This window comes from Physeter macrocephalus, chromosome 20 (genome assembly GCF_002837175.3).
Source record: "Physeter macrocephalus isolate SW-GA chromosome 20, ASM283717v5, whole genome shotgun sequence".
Taxonomy (NCBI): Eukaryota; Metazoa; Chordata; class Mammalia; order Artiodactyla; family Physeteridae; genus Physeter; species Physeter macrocephalus.
The window spans coordinates 84,939,288-84,956,743 of record NC_041233.1 but is presented as its reverse complement, the minus strand read 5'-3'; the positions used below and the strand labels follow the sequence as shown (position 1 = coordinate 84,956,743).

At 38.2% G+C, this 17,456-nt stretch overlaps 1 protein-coding gene across 3 annotated transcripts; it reads right to left on the bottom strand.

The window, feature by feature from the left end:
- Positions 1 to 607: 607 nt before the first annotated feature.
- Positions 608 to 14,466, bottom strand: LOC102994472 (arylamine N-acetyltransferase 1). Of its 3 annotated transcripts, none has more exons than XM_028481590.1 (3): positions 14,420 to 14,466; positions 4,108 to 4,186; positions 608 to 1,619 (listed from the first exon to the last, which is right to left on the bottom strand). In XM_028481590.1, the coding sequence occupies exon 3, from the start codon at positions 1,612 to 1,614 to the stop codon at positions 742 to 744; it is 873 nt and encodes a 290-aa protein (XP_028337391.1). In that variant the 5' UTR covers positions 1,615 to 1,619; positions 4,108 to 4,186; positions 14,420 to 14,466; the 3' UTR covers positions 608 to 741. The 3 variants fall into 3 exon arrangements, with proteins under 3 accessions (XP_028337391.1, XP_054937262.1, XP_054937263.1); XM_055081287.1 differs by lacking the exon at positions 14,420 to 14,466 and adding an exon at positions 4,629 to 4,884 and having other exon boundaries at positions 4,072 to 4,186; XM_055081288.1 differs by lacking the exon at positions 4,108 to 4,186 and having other exon boundaries at positions 14,420 to 14,457.
- Positions 14,467 to 17,456: the final 2,990 nt, after the last annotated feature.

Genomic DNA, 17,456 nt, shown 5'->3' with positions numbered 1-17,456 from the left:
CTCAGAATGGGAGAAAATATTTGCAAATGAAGCAACTGACATGGGATTAATCTCTAAAATATACAAAGGGCTCATCTACCTCAATATCCAAAAAAGAAACAACCCAGTCAAAAAATGGGCAGAAAACCTAAGTAGACATTTATCCAAATAAGACATACAGATGGCCAAGAAGTACATGAAAGGTACTCAACATCACTAATTTTTAGAGAAATGCAGATCAAAACTACAATGAGTATCACCTCACAGTGGTCAGAATGGCCATCATCAAAAGAATCTATAAACAGTAAATGCTGGAGAGGGTGTGGAGAAAAGGAACACTCTTGCACTGTTGATTACTGAATGATAGGTAAACATGTTCTATGAATTCAACATTCAACCAATGTGGAAAGTTTTCTAGCATAAATCACTTTTTCCTCAAGAAAACCATAGGCCATCATTAAAACATCTTTGCTATTATTATTTTTGTAAAGGTATATGGTTATGTTTTTAAAAATGTTATCTAATTTTATATGGTGACATTTTTAAAGGTGAAATGATTTGATGTCTAACATTTTCTTCAATATAATGTGGGAGCATTGAGAAAATATGATAGATAGGCCTCTAGTTTATAGCTGATAACTGAGTGATAAACAAATGGAGGTTTATTATTTCATTCTCTCTACTTTTATAGACGTCTAAATTTTTTTATAATAAAAAGTTACAGCACCAGAAGTAATACTGAGACCATTTTTACTGCTTACTCTATATGGTAAAAAATTTATCACCATGTTTGGGGACAAGATTTTTCTCCAAGGAAATATTAAATATATTTTTTAGATTTTCTTTTACTTCTTCTTCATTCAGTGTGTTAAACTCTACCAAATCTGTGTTGTCCTTATAATTGAATCTCCTGTAGGTGAGGGTGAAGCCCACTAAACAGTGAACACCTTCTGGAGTCTGCAAGGAACAAAATGACTTGCTTGTAAAGACAGATGCTGGAGATTCCTGAAGGTATATATTCACAGACTCAAAGTCTTCAATTGTTCGAGGTTCAAGAGTAAAAGAGTAGATTTTCCGATATTTATTCTTTTCCAGGAGCTCAGAATTAAGAAATTCTTCGTTTGGGATATACTGCTCTCTTCTGATTTGGTCCAAGTACCAGATTCCTCTCTCTTCTGTCAAGCAGAAGATGCAAGGCACCTGGGGCTGCTCCTTCCCAGAAATTAACTCTAGAGGCTGCCACATCTGGTAAGAGCGTCCAAATCCAGCATCAGCTATGTAGTTCCTGCCATCAATGGTCACCTTCAGCAGGAGGTGAATCATGGCATTGCTATATTTGTTTGCTAAAGTGTTGTATACATACCCTCCCAATATCGTGGTTTCAAAACCTATTGTGGTCAGAGCCCAGTACAGAAGATGATTGACTTGGAGACACCACCCACCTCGTTTCCTCCTCACAATTTGATCAAAAGTGGCCTCTAAGCCCAATTCCATGGCTTCTCCACAATGGATGTTAAGGTTCTCAAAAGGAATGGCTCGGATCTGGTGCTGAAGAATGTCAGTTAATGTTTCCAAGTCCAATTTGTTCCTACAGTGCTTATAACCAATTCTTTCAAAATATGCTTCAATGTTCATGATTCCTTAAAGCAAGGAAAACAAAACAAAAACAAATATATTACTTTTGTACTTGGATTTCTTTGATTAGCCTAATGATAACAAATGTATTTTAAACATGTAAACACAAACAATGGTTATAAATATCTGTAATTATAAGCCTTTTTTGTGTGTGCTTTTTCTGTATTAATGGTTTTCACATGCATAAGTTCAGTTAATGGTGTGAGTAACCCTGAAAGAAAAGTATTATCACTTCTTCCATGTTTTGAGCATGAGAAGTTGGAAATCCAGATGAAGTGATGTGTAAAATGATAAACAGCTTACATGTGGATTTCTTGGTGATGAATAAGGAGAGGTACAAGTTGCTATCAATTAAAATAGAGTTTACAAACAGGAGAATTATATAATATAGTACTTTCATTCATGGTACTTGACCAACTCAATATCCTCTTCAGCTGAACCTTACACAAATTTCCCCACTCAAAAATTCATATTCATTCACAAACTGATTTATTGATTTATTCAATAAATAGTTTACTGAAAATCTATTGTGTATATGTTACTGACCTAGTGGTTGCTTATCTTAAAGAACCTTACATTTTAGTGGGGTCTAGTATGACACAGCGAATTAAATGAATTAAAAAAACATGCAATTTCTTAGATAGTGATAAGTGTTCTGGGGAAAACAAAGCAAAGAAGGTAGATAAGATGTGCACAGAGAGAGCTTCAGTTTCCAATAAGGTGGGCAGAGGAAGCTTCACTATGACTTTAAGGATGTGAGAGAATGAGCCATGTCCACAAATGTGGGAGGACGATTTAGGAAGAAGGACCAGAGAGTTAAAAAAAAAAAGCCCTAAACTGGAATCTGCCTAGAGTCTCCAAAGAACATTCAAGGAAGACAGGATGAAGGGAGCAGAGGGAGTAAGTGGAAGCATGGATTGAGATGAGATCTGACCTTTTGTCTTTCACTCTGAGATGAGAAATCACTGTGAGAAGGGCAATAGGGGAAGGCTGCAGTTTGGGCAAAATGCACCATCATCAAATTGTTATGTCTGGTTTGTATGGAGAGTGAGCTGTACATACTGAGCTGAATGAATAGGCATGTGATCCAGGTAGGCGCAATTCAAAGCACATTTGCTCTAGGACCAGTGTTTTGCTCGTGGATGGCATGTGGTCCAAGTCAGTTCAATGAGACTCTGTTGAGGAACTTTTGCTGAAACCTAAGCAGATGATTCTACTGCAGGGCCAGAACCTGGTAGGATATTTGCTCAAATCTATTAGGAGAACTTGCTGAAGAATAATATCAACAAAGAATTTATTGAGTTGAGGAATGAAAAGCAGGAAAAGGAAAGATGAGAAAAGACAACAATCAAGTCTTAAGCTGTATCTTGACTTTATGGTAAGGTGAACCAGAAAAAAAAAGAAGTCCTTATTTTGTAAAATCTCATGTAGGAAATGTTTCTGTCCCCTGATACCAGAGTCATAATCCAGTGTGGACACTGATTGTAACAGTGGTGCATTACCATTGGTAAGATGACATGGCCTGAAGTGAGAGGCTACAAAAGGCCCTGCCCCTAGGTTAATGGTGATAAGTTATGTATTCCTGTTGTCCTTCTTAATGTCATTTCTTTCAGATTCACCTAATTCTCTTTTTTGACCAGTTATTCCTCCCATTTTGCTAGTGTTTCAACTTTTTCTATTCTTGATGTCTGCAATCTGATCTCCAAATCTCTTAAGCTTATTTCATTTCTTCTCATCTTTACATGCATCAGTATTCTTTCTCAACATCTGCACAAGCCAAAAACTCTATGACTCAGACACCGAGAGAACAACTGGTACTTAGCCAGACCACCACAAACCCTCTTCTGCTTCTGTATCCAGAATCAGTGCTGGGTAAGTAAGGAGGGCAGGCGATGTGGAACAAAAGAAATATGATTTGGACCTGCCTGGCCATTTCATTTCTGGGTTAACCAACATCTTTTTATTTGGAAATTAATGTATATTTTTTAAAGCTATCTTTTGATTTTAAAGATTTTTCTTTGTTCCTTCTGGAGGGGATATGGGGATATATGTGTACATATAGTTGATTCACTTTGTTATACAGCAGAAACTAACACAACAATATAAAGCAATTATACTCCAATAAAGATGTTAAAAAAAAGATACTATGTTAATTTAGAATTTAGTAACATCAACTTCATTGAGAAGAAGCCAGTATAGGGGTCTGGATTCAAGCAACATGTTATAACCAAATTATACCTGCATATTCCATGACTAAATATAAGAGATTTTGTACTACTGAAGTTATGATAGAAGGTGAAATATGGAGGCACTAGAAAGTAGTTGTCAGGATAAAACTGGGTGAAAACACTGCAAAGTTTATATATTGACTTGTAATTTAGATGTGCACTGATATACCATTTCATTTTCTTGATCATAAATATAAGAAAAGAATGAAAGGAGGGAGAGTGAACACACCTAGGGAGCCAGCTGAGATGTCTCAGAAAAGCATACCTTTCTGAGGAAGTTCAATGTAGATTGAGTCTCAGTTTTAATTCAGAAGACTTAGGATAGTTCTTCTTCCTAGTTCACACTGTAGAAATAAAAGAAAAAATAGTTTAAAATATATCATATTCTTCCTTGAAAACAAGGACAGTAGTTCTCATTGGGACATGAATATGAAGAATATTTTAAAATCACAAAACAGAAGGAGTAAAATGGCCATTTGGGTTGCATAGAGAAGAGAGCTGAATGTACAATGATGGGAGATGGGAGCAAAACTGGTGGGTTCTAAGCCTGGAGACTGGGGAAGTCACCAGCAGGGGGCTCAGACACAACAGACCAGATGAATATTTGTCATACAATCAGCAAGGATGGGTGAACTCTGTCTCAGGCCCCTGATTGCTACTACAAGATTTACCAAACACAGAAGAGACAAGTATGTAATGGTAGTACCTGTCTTCCTTTAGGTGTAAAGTATAATTGGGGATATTGGGGCAGAAAAATAAGGCAATGTTCTTAATGCATGGTGTCACCAGAAAGGATGAAGAACCTTCCGTATGCAGAAGACCAGCCATCAAAATATCTCTTGTCTTTAGTCATCTTCCCTCATCTCCACTGGAAAGATTGCAGAGTCCAAGGTCCACTCCAGCCAGACATGTCACCAGTCACATTTCATTCAAAAAACAAATAAAAGATGGAGACAGAACTATACATGCATGAATATGATGAAAAAACAGAATGCAAATATACTATGAGACTGGGATCAGAAGAAAAGGACATAATACACAAAAGATAGGGGAAAAAGACAACCAGCTCAAGAAGAAACATAAACTGAACAATGGAAAGATATTCTTCACAGGTACTTGAAGAGATAGAACATTTAAAATGGACTCATACCAAAATGCCAAAAAATGAGGTGATAAAATAACACAGTATTATCAAAAGAACTATTTATAACTTAGGAAACTAATTAAGAATAACAACAAAGATAATATATAAGTAATTATGAACAAAAGGGGAATATATATAGCATAATATCAAATAACTTATGTAGAAGAAAAACTTAATATTCAATGGTTTTAATGAAGAGATAAAGCCATTAAAGAGTTAGAGATAAGCTAATAGACATAAAACCAGTCAAAGACAATCCAATATAAAGATAATTGGTATTTCTGAAGGAAAAAAATAAAGCTCAAAAAGGATAATGGAAAAAAAATGTACATATTCTAATAGTGTTACCTCTCCATCAGCCTGTGAAGATGTAAATCAAAATGAAAAACTAAGGAAGAGACAGGCAGAATTGACTCCTTTTATTATAGGATAGAGTAGAAAAGTTATGAGAATTATGGCTGAAGTAATTTTAAAACATTTAAAAAGTGTGAATTAAGTGAAAGCCATTAGACCTATTGACCTCTGCCTCAGGTACAGAGGGTAAAGAACAGAGCATGTTCAGTGTACCTTGAGGGGGCACATGACACTGGTGAGGATTAGGCTATCTCTTGACTTTCTGGTAAGGTGAGCACCCCCCCACCCCAAAAGTCTGTATTTTGTAAAATCCCATGTAGAAAAAAATTTCTGTCCCTTGTTACCAGAGTTCTAATCTAGTATGGACAGTAATTGTAACAGTGGTGCATTACTATTGGTAAGATGACATGGCCTGAGGTGACATGGTACAAAGAATCCCACCCATAGGTTAATGGTGATAAGCTATATATTTCTATTGTCTTTCTATTTTTTTCAATTAGACAACATCTACTAAATGAGAAAACTACACTTAAAAAGTGCTTTGAAACAAAATGAAATTAGAAAAAAAGACATGTGCATTTGAAAGAACTTTGCACTCTGCTGAAAATCAAATCTCTTGCAGTAATACAGTATGCCTATTCTTAAAATATAAGTTAACAGAATTTTCAATTTATTATTTTCAAAGATGATATTAAGGTCAAGAATTTCACATCTATGGTAGCCCTTATAGAAGGGCATTTATAAATATGATATCCATCCCTATGAAGCTTACAAATTTGACAATGCTCAATAAAAGCTTTTGGAATCACATCCAAGTGTCTCATCTAATGAATCACAAATTTGTGTCCTGTAAGTTCTCCTTCTAAAATCTTTATGTAGGCTTTTCTATTTCCATCATTTGTTAATTAAAAAAAATATTTTGTTTAAAAAAAAGGAAAAGAAATGCTGGAATAAATCCTAGATCATGTACAGAAATTATTCCTACTATAGTTTACTACAAAGCATGTTTATGCAATATCATATGAATTTTGATCATGAAAAATCAGAATAAAAATCTTTAGTGACGTAAGCCTTACAATCATATACAACATTCAAATGGTAATATTAGACAGTTGAGTACCCAATACCCATAGCTGACAAATGTCCTACTGACCAACATTCATTTAAATACATCCTTCATATAGAGGGAGGAAAAAAGAGAGATTGTCAGCTTTCCAAGCCTTGTCAAAAAAGGATTTTCATGTTCTGTGGATCTAAAAACAAACAACAATAAAAACAAACCCCCAAAACAAAACTGGTGCAGGTGAGGGTGTTATCAGAAAGTAAAGCATGCTGAAAGGTGTTTTGTGGGAATTAAAAACCTAATTCTTTCTTAATGTCACAAAGAAAACAATAGCAAGAGTCAATAAAACTAAGAGCTGGTTCTTTGAGAAGATAAACAAAATTGATAAACTTTTAGCCAGACTCAAGAAGAAAAGGGAGAAGACTCAAATCAACAAAATTTGGAATGAAAAACGAGAAGTTACAACTGACACCACAGAAATACAAAGGATTGGAAAAGACTACTGCAAGCAATTATATGCCAATAAAATGGACAACCTGGAAGAAATGGACAAATTCTTAGAAAAGTACAATCTTCCAAGACTGAACCAGAAGAAATAGAAAATATGAACAGACCAATCACAAGTAAAGAAATTGAAACTGTGACTAAAAGTCTTCCAACAAACAAAGGTCCAGAACCAGAAGGCTTCACAGGAGAATTCTATCAAACATTTAGAGAAGAGCTAACACCTATCCTTCTCAAACTCTTCCAAAAAAATTGAAGAGGGTGGAACACTTCCAAACTCATTCTACGAGGCCACCATCACCCTGACACCAATACCAGACAAAGAAAACTACAGACCAATATCACTGATGAATATAGACACAAAAATCCTCAATATTAGCAAACCAAATCCAACAACACATTAAAAGCATCATACACCATTATCAAGTGGGATTTATCCGAGGGATGTGAGGATTTTTCAACATACACAAATTACACCATATTAACAACTTGAAGAATAAAAAACATATGATCATTTCAATAGTTGCTGAAAAAGCTTTTAACAAAATTCAACACTCATTTATGATAAAAACTCTCCAGAAAGTGAGCATACAGGGAAACTACCTCAACATAATAAAGGCTATATATGACAAACCCACAGCAAACATTATTCTCAATGGTGAAAAACTGAAAGCATTTCCTCTAAGATCAGGGACAAGACAAGGGTGTCCACTCTCGCCACTATTATTAAACATACTTTTGGAAGTCCTAGCCATGACAATCAGAGAAGAAAAATAAATAAAAGGAATACAAATTGGAAAAGAAGTAAAATACTCACTGTTTACAGATGACATTCTACTATACATAGAAAATCCTAAAGATGCCACCAGAAAGCTTCTAGAGCTAATCAATGAATTTAGTAAAGTTGCAGGATACAAAATTAATATACAGAACTACCTTACATACCTATACACTAACAATGAAAGATCAGAAAGAGAAATTAAGGAAACAATCCCATTTACCATTCCAACCAAAAGAATAAAATACCTAGGAATAAACCTACCTAAGGAGGCAAAAACCTGTACTCAGAAAACTATAAGACACTGATTAAAGAAATTAAAGATGACACAAACAGATGGAGAGATATACCATGTTCTTGGATTGAAGGAATCAATATTGTGAAAATGACTATAATACCCATAGCAGTCTACAGATTCAATGCAATCCCTATCAAATTACCAATGGCATTTTTCACAGAATTAGAACAAACTATTTTACAATTTGTATGGAAAGCAAAAAGACTCCAAATAGTCAAAGCAATCTTGAGAGAGAAAAACGGAGCTAGAGGAATCAGGCTCCTGGACTTCAGACTATACTACAAAGCTACAGTAATCAATACAGTATGATACTGACACACAAACAGAAATATAGAGCAATGGAACAGGATAGCAAGCCCAGAGATAAACTCATGCACCTATGGTCACCTAATCTATGACTAAGGAGGCAAGAATATACAATGGAGAAAAGACAGCCTCTTCAATAAGTGGTACTGGGAAAACTGGACAGCTACCTGTAGAAGAATGAAATTAGAACACTCCCTAACACCATACACAGAAATAAACTAAAAATGAATTAAAGACCTACATATAAGGTAAGAAAGTATACAACTCTTAGAGGAAAACATAGGCAGAACATTCTATGACATAAATCACAACAAGATCCTTTTTGACCCACCTCCTAGAGTAATGGAAATAAAATCAAAAATAAAGAAATGGGACCTAATTAAACTTAAAAGCTTTTGCACAGCAAAGAAAATCATAAATGAGATAAAAAGACAACCCTCAGAATGGGAGAAAATATTTGCAAATGAAGCAACTGACATGGGATTAATCTCTAAAATATACAAAGGGCTCATCTACCTCAATATCCAAAAAAGAAACAACCCAGTCAAAAAATGGGCAGAAAACCTAAGTAGACATTTATCCAAATAAGACATACAGATGGCCAAGAAGTACATGAAAGGTACTCAACATCACTAATTTTTAGAGAAATGCAGATCAAAACTACAATGAGTATCACCTCACAGTGGTCAGAATGGCCATCATCAAAAGAATCTATAAACAGTAAATGCTGGAGAGGGTGTGGAGAAAAGGAACACTCTTGCACTGTTGATGTGAATGTAAATTGATACAGCCACCATGGAGAACAGTATGGAGGTTCCTTAAAAAACTAAAAATAAACTACCATATGACCCCGCAGTCCCACTACTGGGCACATGCCCTGAGAAAACCATACTTCAAAAGATACAGGCACCCCAATGTTCATTGCAGTGCTATTTACCATAGCCAGGAGATGGAATTAACCTAAATGTCCATCAACAGATGAAGGGATACAGATGTGGTACATATATACAATGGAATATTACTCAGCCATAGAAAGGAACAAAATTGGGTCATCTGTGGAGATGTGGATAGACCTAGAGTCTGTCATACAGAGTGAAGTAAATCAGAAAGAGTAACCAAATATTACTTGAGTATTCTGTGATTAAACAAAAGAAATTGCTATGACTAAAGTTGTGATTCACAATGAAATACTGGCAAAACTTAGAAAACAGTTGCCAGGAAAGTAGCGAACTGAAAACACAACTAGCCTTATTTCTTGATATATAACATTTCTGTGCAGATATATCCTTTCATTTCAGGTTCATGATTAATATTAGAGAAGACTCAAGGGATACATAAAGAACACACTTAGAACATCTACAGAGAACTCCCAGAAAGGCACTTAAAACCTTTCTAAGCAAATGGAAGCAAGTTGATGTTCAATTTTAATTCAGAAGTCTCAGAAATTCCTTTCTCCTGGACCGAATTCTAGAAATAATAGAAGAGATAGTAAAATATATACTGTGACTTCCTTTGAAAACAAAAAGATAGTTTAGTGTTACATGAGTTGTGAAAAGTACCTAAAAATCACAACAGAGAAGGGAAAGGACTGAAGAGTAAAGTGGGCATCTGAGTTGCATAGGGGAGGGTGTAGCAAATGCAACCACAGGAAATGACAGCAACACTGATGGGTTCTGAGCCTGGAGGTTGTGGAAGTCAGCACAAGGGGGCTCAGAAGGAACCAGTCAGATGATTAGTTGCCATAGGATCAGTTAGGAGGGATGAATCATGTTCTATGTCCCTGATTGCTACTACAAGAATTACCAAACATAGTAAAGACCAATATTTAATGGTAGCACATGGTCTTCCTTTATGTGTAAAGTATAATTGGGGATATTGGGGTAGAAAAATAAGACAGTGTTCTTAATGTATGGTGTCACTGGAAAGGAAGAAGAACCACCGATATACAGAAGATCAGCCATTAAAGTATCTCTTGTCATCAGTCATCTTCCCTCATATTCACTGGAAAGATTGAGGAGTCCAAGATCCACTCCAGCCAGACATCTCACCTGTAAACTATATTCAAGAAAGAAATCAAAGGTGGAGACAGAACTATATATAAGGAATTGTTTCCTTTTAATATAGAACAAAGAGTAGAAATGTTATGAGAATTTGGCTGAAGTAGTTTAAAAACATTTTAAAAATGTGATGTAATGGAAGCCATCAGACCTATAGACTTCTACCTCAGGTACAGAGGGTAAAGAACAGAGCATTCTCAGGGTACCTTGAGAGGGCACGTGGCATTGGTGACGATTCACGACTGAGGCTAATGTGGGGAGAATGCTGTCTGTAAGCTAACCAGAAGCCTTTAGATATCTTTGACCGCTTTTCTGTGCCTCTGACTAGCATGGCTTCTGTGTCCTTGTGCTTAAGGAGCTGCATTGTGGACTCTTTGGAAGACTTCTTGGGGGTTCCTGAAGGTGCTTTGCCTTCCTATGTGAAAATTGGAAGTGCCAGGGACTTCATGTCCTGCCAGGGCAGCCCTGCATCAGTGACTTACTAGTCAGATGTTCTGAAAACTCAGCTGCCTTGCCTTGAGTCTGGAAAGACTTTGAGTTATAATTCACATTCAGGTTGACCCTGGAGTTCTCCCAGGAACACATCATAAGCCACTTGCACATGGCCCTGGCCTCAGCGTCTACATCTGGGGAACCTGACAAGTCATATCAGTGGTCATTTTGGAGAGCTGTGTGAAAGAAAGGTAAGATATACAGGATGAGGCAATTTCCAGAGGGCCTTGAAAGTCAGGCAAAAGAGACTTCTTCTGTCACCAAATGAATGCTTGTTATTTTGTTGAATGGTCAATGTTCAATAGTCAACTGGCTGCTGTGATTTATCCCTAAGTGACATGGTACTTCAGTTACAAATTACCTTTTTGATGTAGCCCTGGAGAGCAGGTCAATATGAAGAACTCATTGTCCAGCTCCCAGTCTAGGGGCTCTACCTCTTTCAAGTACAGCAGTGTTTTTCTATTTTATTTTATTTATCTTATTTTATTTCATTTTTATTATTTTATTTTTTATTTTTCAACTAAAGAAACCCTTATACATTCCCCAAATAAAGTTGTAAGCAAAAGTCTAAAATAGAAGAATTAAAAACAGGTTGATCCAGAGGTAACTCACCCCTGAGATGCTGCCACCACAAGTACAGTTATGGACTGAGATGACATCTTCTATACCTACTTCCTGCACTTCTGGCATGGCTGAATAAAAGAGCGTTAAGGAGTGCTAGTGAGTGGCTTTTCTTTGTGTGTGTGTGTGTGTGTGTGTGTGTGTGTGTGTGTGTGTGGTGTTTGTGTTTTATTTCCTATCCTTTTCCTTCTTTTTCCTTTTCTCTGTCTCAGTGAAGGATATGGCATCCCACTGGATTGACACTACAACCAACCCTAACCCTAGGGAAGGTGGGCATCTGCTTGATTTCTGGATGGAAAGGGAGATGCTAGGCTAGCCCTGCTCAGAGGCCATTGGACAACAGGGCTTTATGTACTGAAGGCCTGCAGCTCAGCCAGGGCTCTGAGCTAAAGCTCACAGAGTCAGGCAGGTATTGTGAGGACTACCGAGCAGGCCCAGAGAGACAATCTAAAGGAACACAGCTGCTCAGCTGAAGATAGAAAAGCCAAACAAAATAAGTCTCTGGGACAGAAGTACTAGGGAGTTGATAGTAAAAAAAAAACAAACAAAAAAAAACAACCTCCTTTTGAGGGAAGGAATGGAGTCCTCTGTTTTATGCTTCAGGAACTAAAATGAGGGCCCAGGGGAAGGGAGTAAAATGCTGATGTCACACTCAGGGCTACAATCAGCATAAATACACATTTGGACAGAGGTGGAACCTTCTGTACCTACTGCCAGCATATCTGTCATGACTGAACAGATTTTTAAAAATTGATGTGAAATTCACCTGACCCAAATAAACCATTTAAAGTGAACAATTCCATGTCATTTGGTACATTCACAACTTTGTGCAACCACGACTTCTATCTAGTTCCAAAATATCTCACTACCCCCGGTAAAACCCCAGACTCATGAAGCAGTTACTCCCTATTTCCTCCAGCCTCTGGCAACCACCAGTCTACGTCCTGTCTCTATGTTCCGCTCCACCTTCGGCTGTTGTGAACAGTGCTGCTGAGAATATTTGTGGTCAAGTACTTTTTTCTGTATCTGTTTTCAATTCATTGGGTATATGCCTAGCAATAGAACTGTCCAAACGAACAGTAGAATTTTAAGAGGTGCTTCTAAGTCTCTTTTCATTCTATATGCTGTGATTTTCTCTTCCTCTCCTTCCCTTTCCCTTCCCTTCACATCCCTTCCTTCTACTTACTTTTTTTTGGTGCCGAGGCTCACTGCAAGGACACCACAACCCAACCCACCCCCAGGGGCAAGTGGCCAGCCCAGTGATCTTCTGGATGAAAACAAGAGAAGTTGCCATGCAAGCCGTGCCCACAGACCATCCCTCACAGTGTTTAGTGCACAGAAGGTCCATGGAAAACAGCTAAAAAAAAAGTTACACCCAGGCAGCAGGAAGTTCTGAATGTTTCTTTGTTTCTCTTTTTTCCCCCTCTTGAGAGCAGAAACTCAGAGTTGTGGGTGAAATCTGCCTATTTTTAAAGTTGGCTCTGAACTTTAAAAATATTTAAACCTATAGAGGGCAAACAAAATAAGTCTCTGGGCAGGACGCACCTATATACATAGTTGGCAGTTAAAAACTTCCTTCTGATTGAGAGGGGGCGGGGTCAGCCATTTTGTGGATGAGGAACTAAACTGTGACTTGGGGGAAGGGAAAGGTCAGTTCATCAAAGAAGAGCCAACAGGTGTGTTGTTGTTGTGGGCATCGGCCCAGGGCAAGGGAGCAAAGTCCAGAGGGGAGAGCCCACAGACCCCCTGCTCTGGGGCTGTCAGCCTCCACAGGCTCCTCTCTCCTGTGGAATTCTGCACATTTGTGCTCAGGGAGTGGTGTCCTCAGCCTGCCTGAGAGCGAAGGAGCTGGTTCTTGTCATTTATGGCTCCTGGAGACCCTCCCCTTAGGGTCTTCCTTCCATCAAGATAAAATGGCCTCAAGAATTCCCTTAAACTGTGCAGACAACACAACAGAGCCTCCCTGGAGTTTGGGGATGATCATTAGAGAATTTCTGATCAGCTAATGCAGGAAGAGCAGGAGTGATCATGAATTTGCTGACTGCAGGACTAACTGGGCCCTTTGCGATACACCCAGGTGGGGACAGAGCAGGTGGACATTGCTGTTTCAATTATCCAAGAGGGAAATCCTGTCCCCTGAATCGTGTGTTGTACACATTAGCTATATTTTATATACTTTAATCCTCGCAACAAACTTTTAAAATAAGCTCTCTTATTAACTCCAATTTTCTGAGGGATAAACTGGCTTTTAGAGATGCTTAAATGACCTGCCCAAGTCCTCACACCTGGGGTGTCCCATGGTTGTTACTCTAACCCTGAAACTGAGCAGGACCCTGCGAGGCACCCAGGTATGGAGACTAGGCCTTTTATTTTTGTCCCCCATTTCTTGTCGGCAAGACTCCAGCCTCCATGACTTTCCCTGAGTTCCAGAGGGCAGATTCGAACAGTTGCTAGTCAAGGGAGGAGCAGGCAAGAAACCACCCGAAGCAAGGTTAAAGGGACCAGAGAAGCTCATCAAGATTAGGAGACTGACTACCTGAGACCCTGCACACATCCTCATCTTGTCCGCAACCCCACCCTTGGGAAATATTATTATAAAACTCCTTATCAAGTCTTCCTGGGTTGGGACACATAGATTTTCGAGGCAGGAGCTTTGCCTGGCAAAGTAATAAAGCTCTCCTTTTCTACTTCACCCAAAACTCTGTCTCCAAGATCTATTTTGGCACTGGCATACAGAGAAGCTGAGCTTTTGGCATCAACCCCGACAGCTTGAATTGGGGTGTGTTATCGCCTCCATTATCCTGTACAGTAATTACAGCATAAGGACTCAAGTTATATGTCAGCCAAACTTTCTGAACTGGCTTAGGACCTGACATTCGGGTCTGTGGAGTATCTAGTCTCCTGGACTCACATTTGAAATAGGATTAAGCCCCGATTTCAAAGCACAACATGTCACTTACCGATCTCTCCTGGGTCCCACAACCAGGAACTGGGCTGACTGTCATCCTCCCACTTCCTGGACAAGCCCAGGAAGAGACCTCACTGGTTTGCAAACTGCTCCACCCCTTGAATCTAGTTAGAATCACCAGGGAGCTCTGGGAAATGTAGTCGTAGGAACTTGGGTTGTCCTTGTGCACCTCTTGTTCAAATGTACTCTGGTGAGACCTGGCACCCGGCTGAGAGTGGAGTGACCTTGTAATCCATACAGGTCTTACTCTTAGGGAGGCTGAATCAAGATATCCTAAGTGTAACGTGGGAGGTTAGGGTTTTAAGGGGATCCAGGAAAAGCAGGTTCATTAACCTAGAGGAGCAGAACGAAAACATAGGGAGAACACTCTATGACATATATCACAGAAAGATCCTTTTTGACCCACCTCCTAGAGAACTTCAGACTATACTACAAAGCTACAGTAATCAAGACAGTATGGGTACTGGCACAAAAACAGAAATACAGATCAATGGAACAGGATAGAAAGCCCAGAGATAAACCCACACACATATGGTCACCTTATCTTTGATAAAGGAGGCAAGAATATACAGTGGAGAAAAGACAGCCCCTTCAATAAGTGGTGCTGGGAAAAATGGACAGCTACTACATGTAAAAGAATGAAATGAGAACACTCCCTAACACCATACACAAAAATAAACTCAAAATGGATTAAAGACCTAAATGTAAGGCCAGACACTATCAAACTGTTAGAGGAAAACATAGGCAGAACACTCTATGACATATATCACAGAAAGATCCTTTTTGACCCACCTCCTAGAGAAATGGAAATAAAAACAAAAATAAACAAATGGGATCTAATAAAGCTTAAAAGCTTTTGCACAGCAAAGGAAATGATAAGCAAGATGAAAGGACAACCCTCAGAATGGGAGAAAATTTTTGCAAATGAAAAAACAGATGAAGGATTAATCTCCAAATTTACAAGCAGCTCATGCAGCTCAATATCAAAAAAACAAACAACAAATCCCAAAATGCCACCTCCTAGAGAAATGGAAATAAAAACAAAAATAAACAAATGGGATCTAATAAAGCTTAAAAGCTTTTGCACAGCAAAGGAAATGATAAGCAAGATGAAAGGACAACCCTCAGAATGGGAGAAAATTTTTGCAAATGAAAAAACAGATGAAGGATTAATCTCCAAATTTACAAGCAGCTCATGCAGCTCAATATCAAAAAAACAAACAACAAATCCAAAAATGGGCAGAAGACCTAAAAAGACATTTCTCCAAAGAAGATATACAGATTGCCACCAAACACATGAAAGAATTCTCAGCCTCATTAATCATTAGAGAAATGCAAATCAAAACTACAATGGGGTATCACCTCACAGCAGTCAATGTGGCCATCAAAAAATCTACAAACAATAAATGCTGGAGAGGGTGTTGAGAAAAGGGAACCCTCTTGCACTGTTTGTGGGAAAGTAAATTGATAGAGCCACTGTGGAGAACAGTATGGATGTTCCTTAAAAACCTAAAAATAGAACTACCATATGACCCCACAATCCCTCTACCAGGCATACACCCTGAGAAAACCAAAATTCAAAAAGAATCATGTACCAAAATGTTCATTGCAGCTCTATTTACAATAGCCAGGACATGGAAGCAACCTAAGTGTCCATCAACAGATGAATGGATAAAGAAGATGTGGCACATATATACAATGGAATATTACTCAGCCATAAAAAGAAATGAAACTGAGTTATTCATAGTGAGGTGGATAGACCTGGTGTCTGTCATACAGAGTGAAGTAAGTCAGAAGGAGAAAAACAAATACCGTATGCTAAGATATATATGGAATCTAAGAAAAAAAACGTCATGAAGAGACTAGGGGTAGGACGGGAATAAAACACAGACTACTAGAGCATGGACTTGAGGATATGGGGTGAGGGAAGTGTAAGCTGTGACGAAGTGAGAGAGTGGAATGAACATATATACACTACCAAACATAGGGTGGATAGCTAGTGGGAAGCAGCCACATGGCACAGGGAGATCAGCTAGGTGGTTTGTGACCACCTAGAGGGGTGGGATAGGGAGGGTGGGAGGGAGGAAGACGCAAGAAGGAAGAGATATGGGAACATATGTATATGTATAACTGATTCACTTTGTTGTAAAGCAGAAACAAACACACAATTGTAAAGCAATTATACTACAATAAAGATGTTAAAAAAAAAAAGAATCATGTACCACAATGTTCATTGCAGCTCTATTTACAATAGCCAAACATGGAAGCAACCTAAGTGTCCATCAACAGATGAATGGATAAAGAAGATGTGTCATATATATACAATGGAATATTACTCAGCCATAAAAAGAAACAAAATTGAGTTATTTGTAGTGAGGTGGATGGACTTGGAGTCTGTCATGCAGAGTAAAGTCAGAAATGGAAAAACAAATACCGTATGCTAACAGATATATATGGAATCTTAAAAAAAACCCAAAAATTTATGAAGAACCTAGGGAAAGGACAGGAATAAAGATGCAGACCTACTAGAGAATGGACTTGAGGACACGGGGAGGGGGAAGGGTAAGCTGGGACAAAGTGAGAGTGGCATGGACATATATACACTACCAAATGTAAAATAGATAGCTAGAAGGGGGGCAGCTGCATGGCACAGGCAGACCAGGTCAGTGCTTTGTGACCACCTGGAGGGGTGGGATGGGGAGGGTGGGAGGGAGGGAGATGCAAGAGGGAAGAGATACGGGGACATGTGTATATGTGTAACTGATTCACTTTGTTGTAGAGCAGAAACTGACACACCATTGTAAAGCAATTATACTCTAATAAAGGTGTTAAAAATACTAAATTCTTTCTATTTTATAACCCTCTTGTTTGTAATTAATTTTTTTGCTTGTTTCAAACTCTGGATCTTGGACTTTATTAGCACCCATGTTGTTCACAACTGTATCCCAACAGTTGTGAACAACATGGGTGCTAATAAAGTACTTGACACCTTGTTAATACTTAATAATATCTGCTGCAAGAATGAGTTA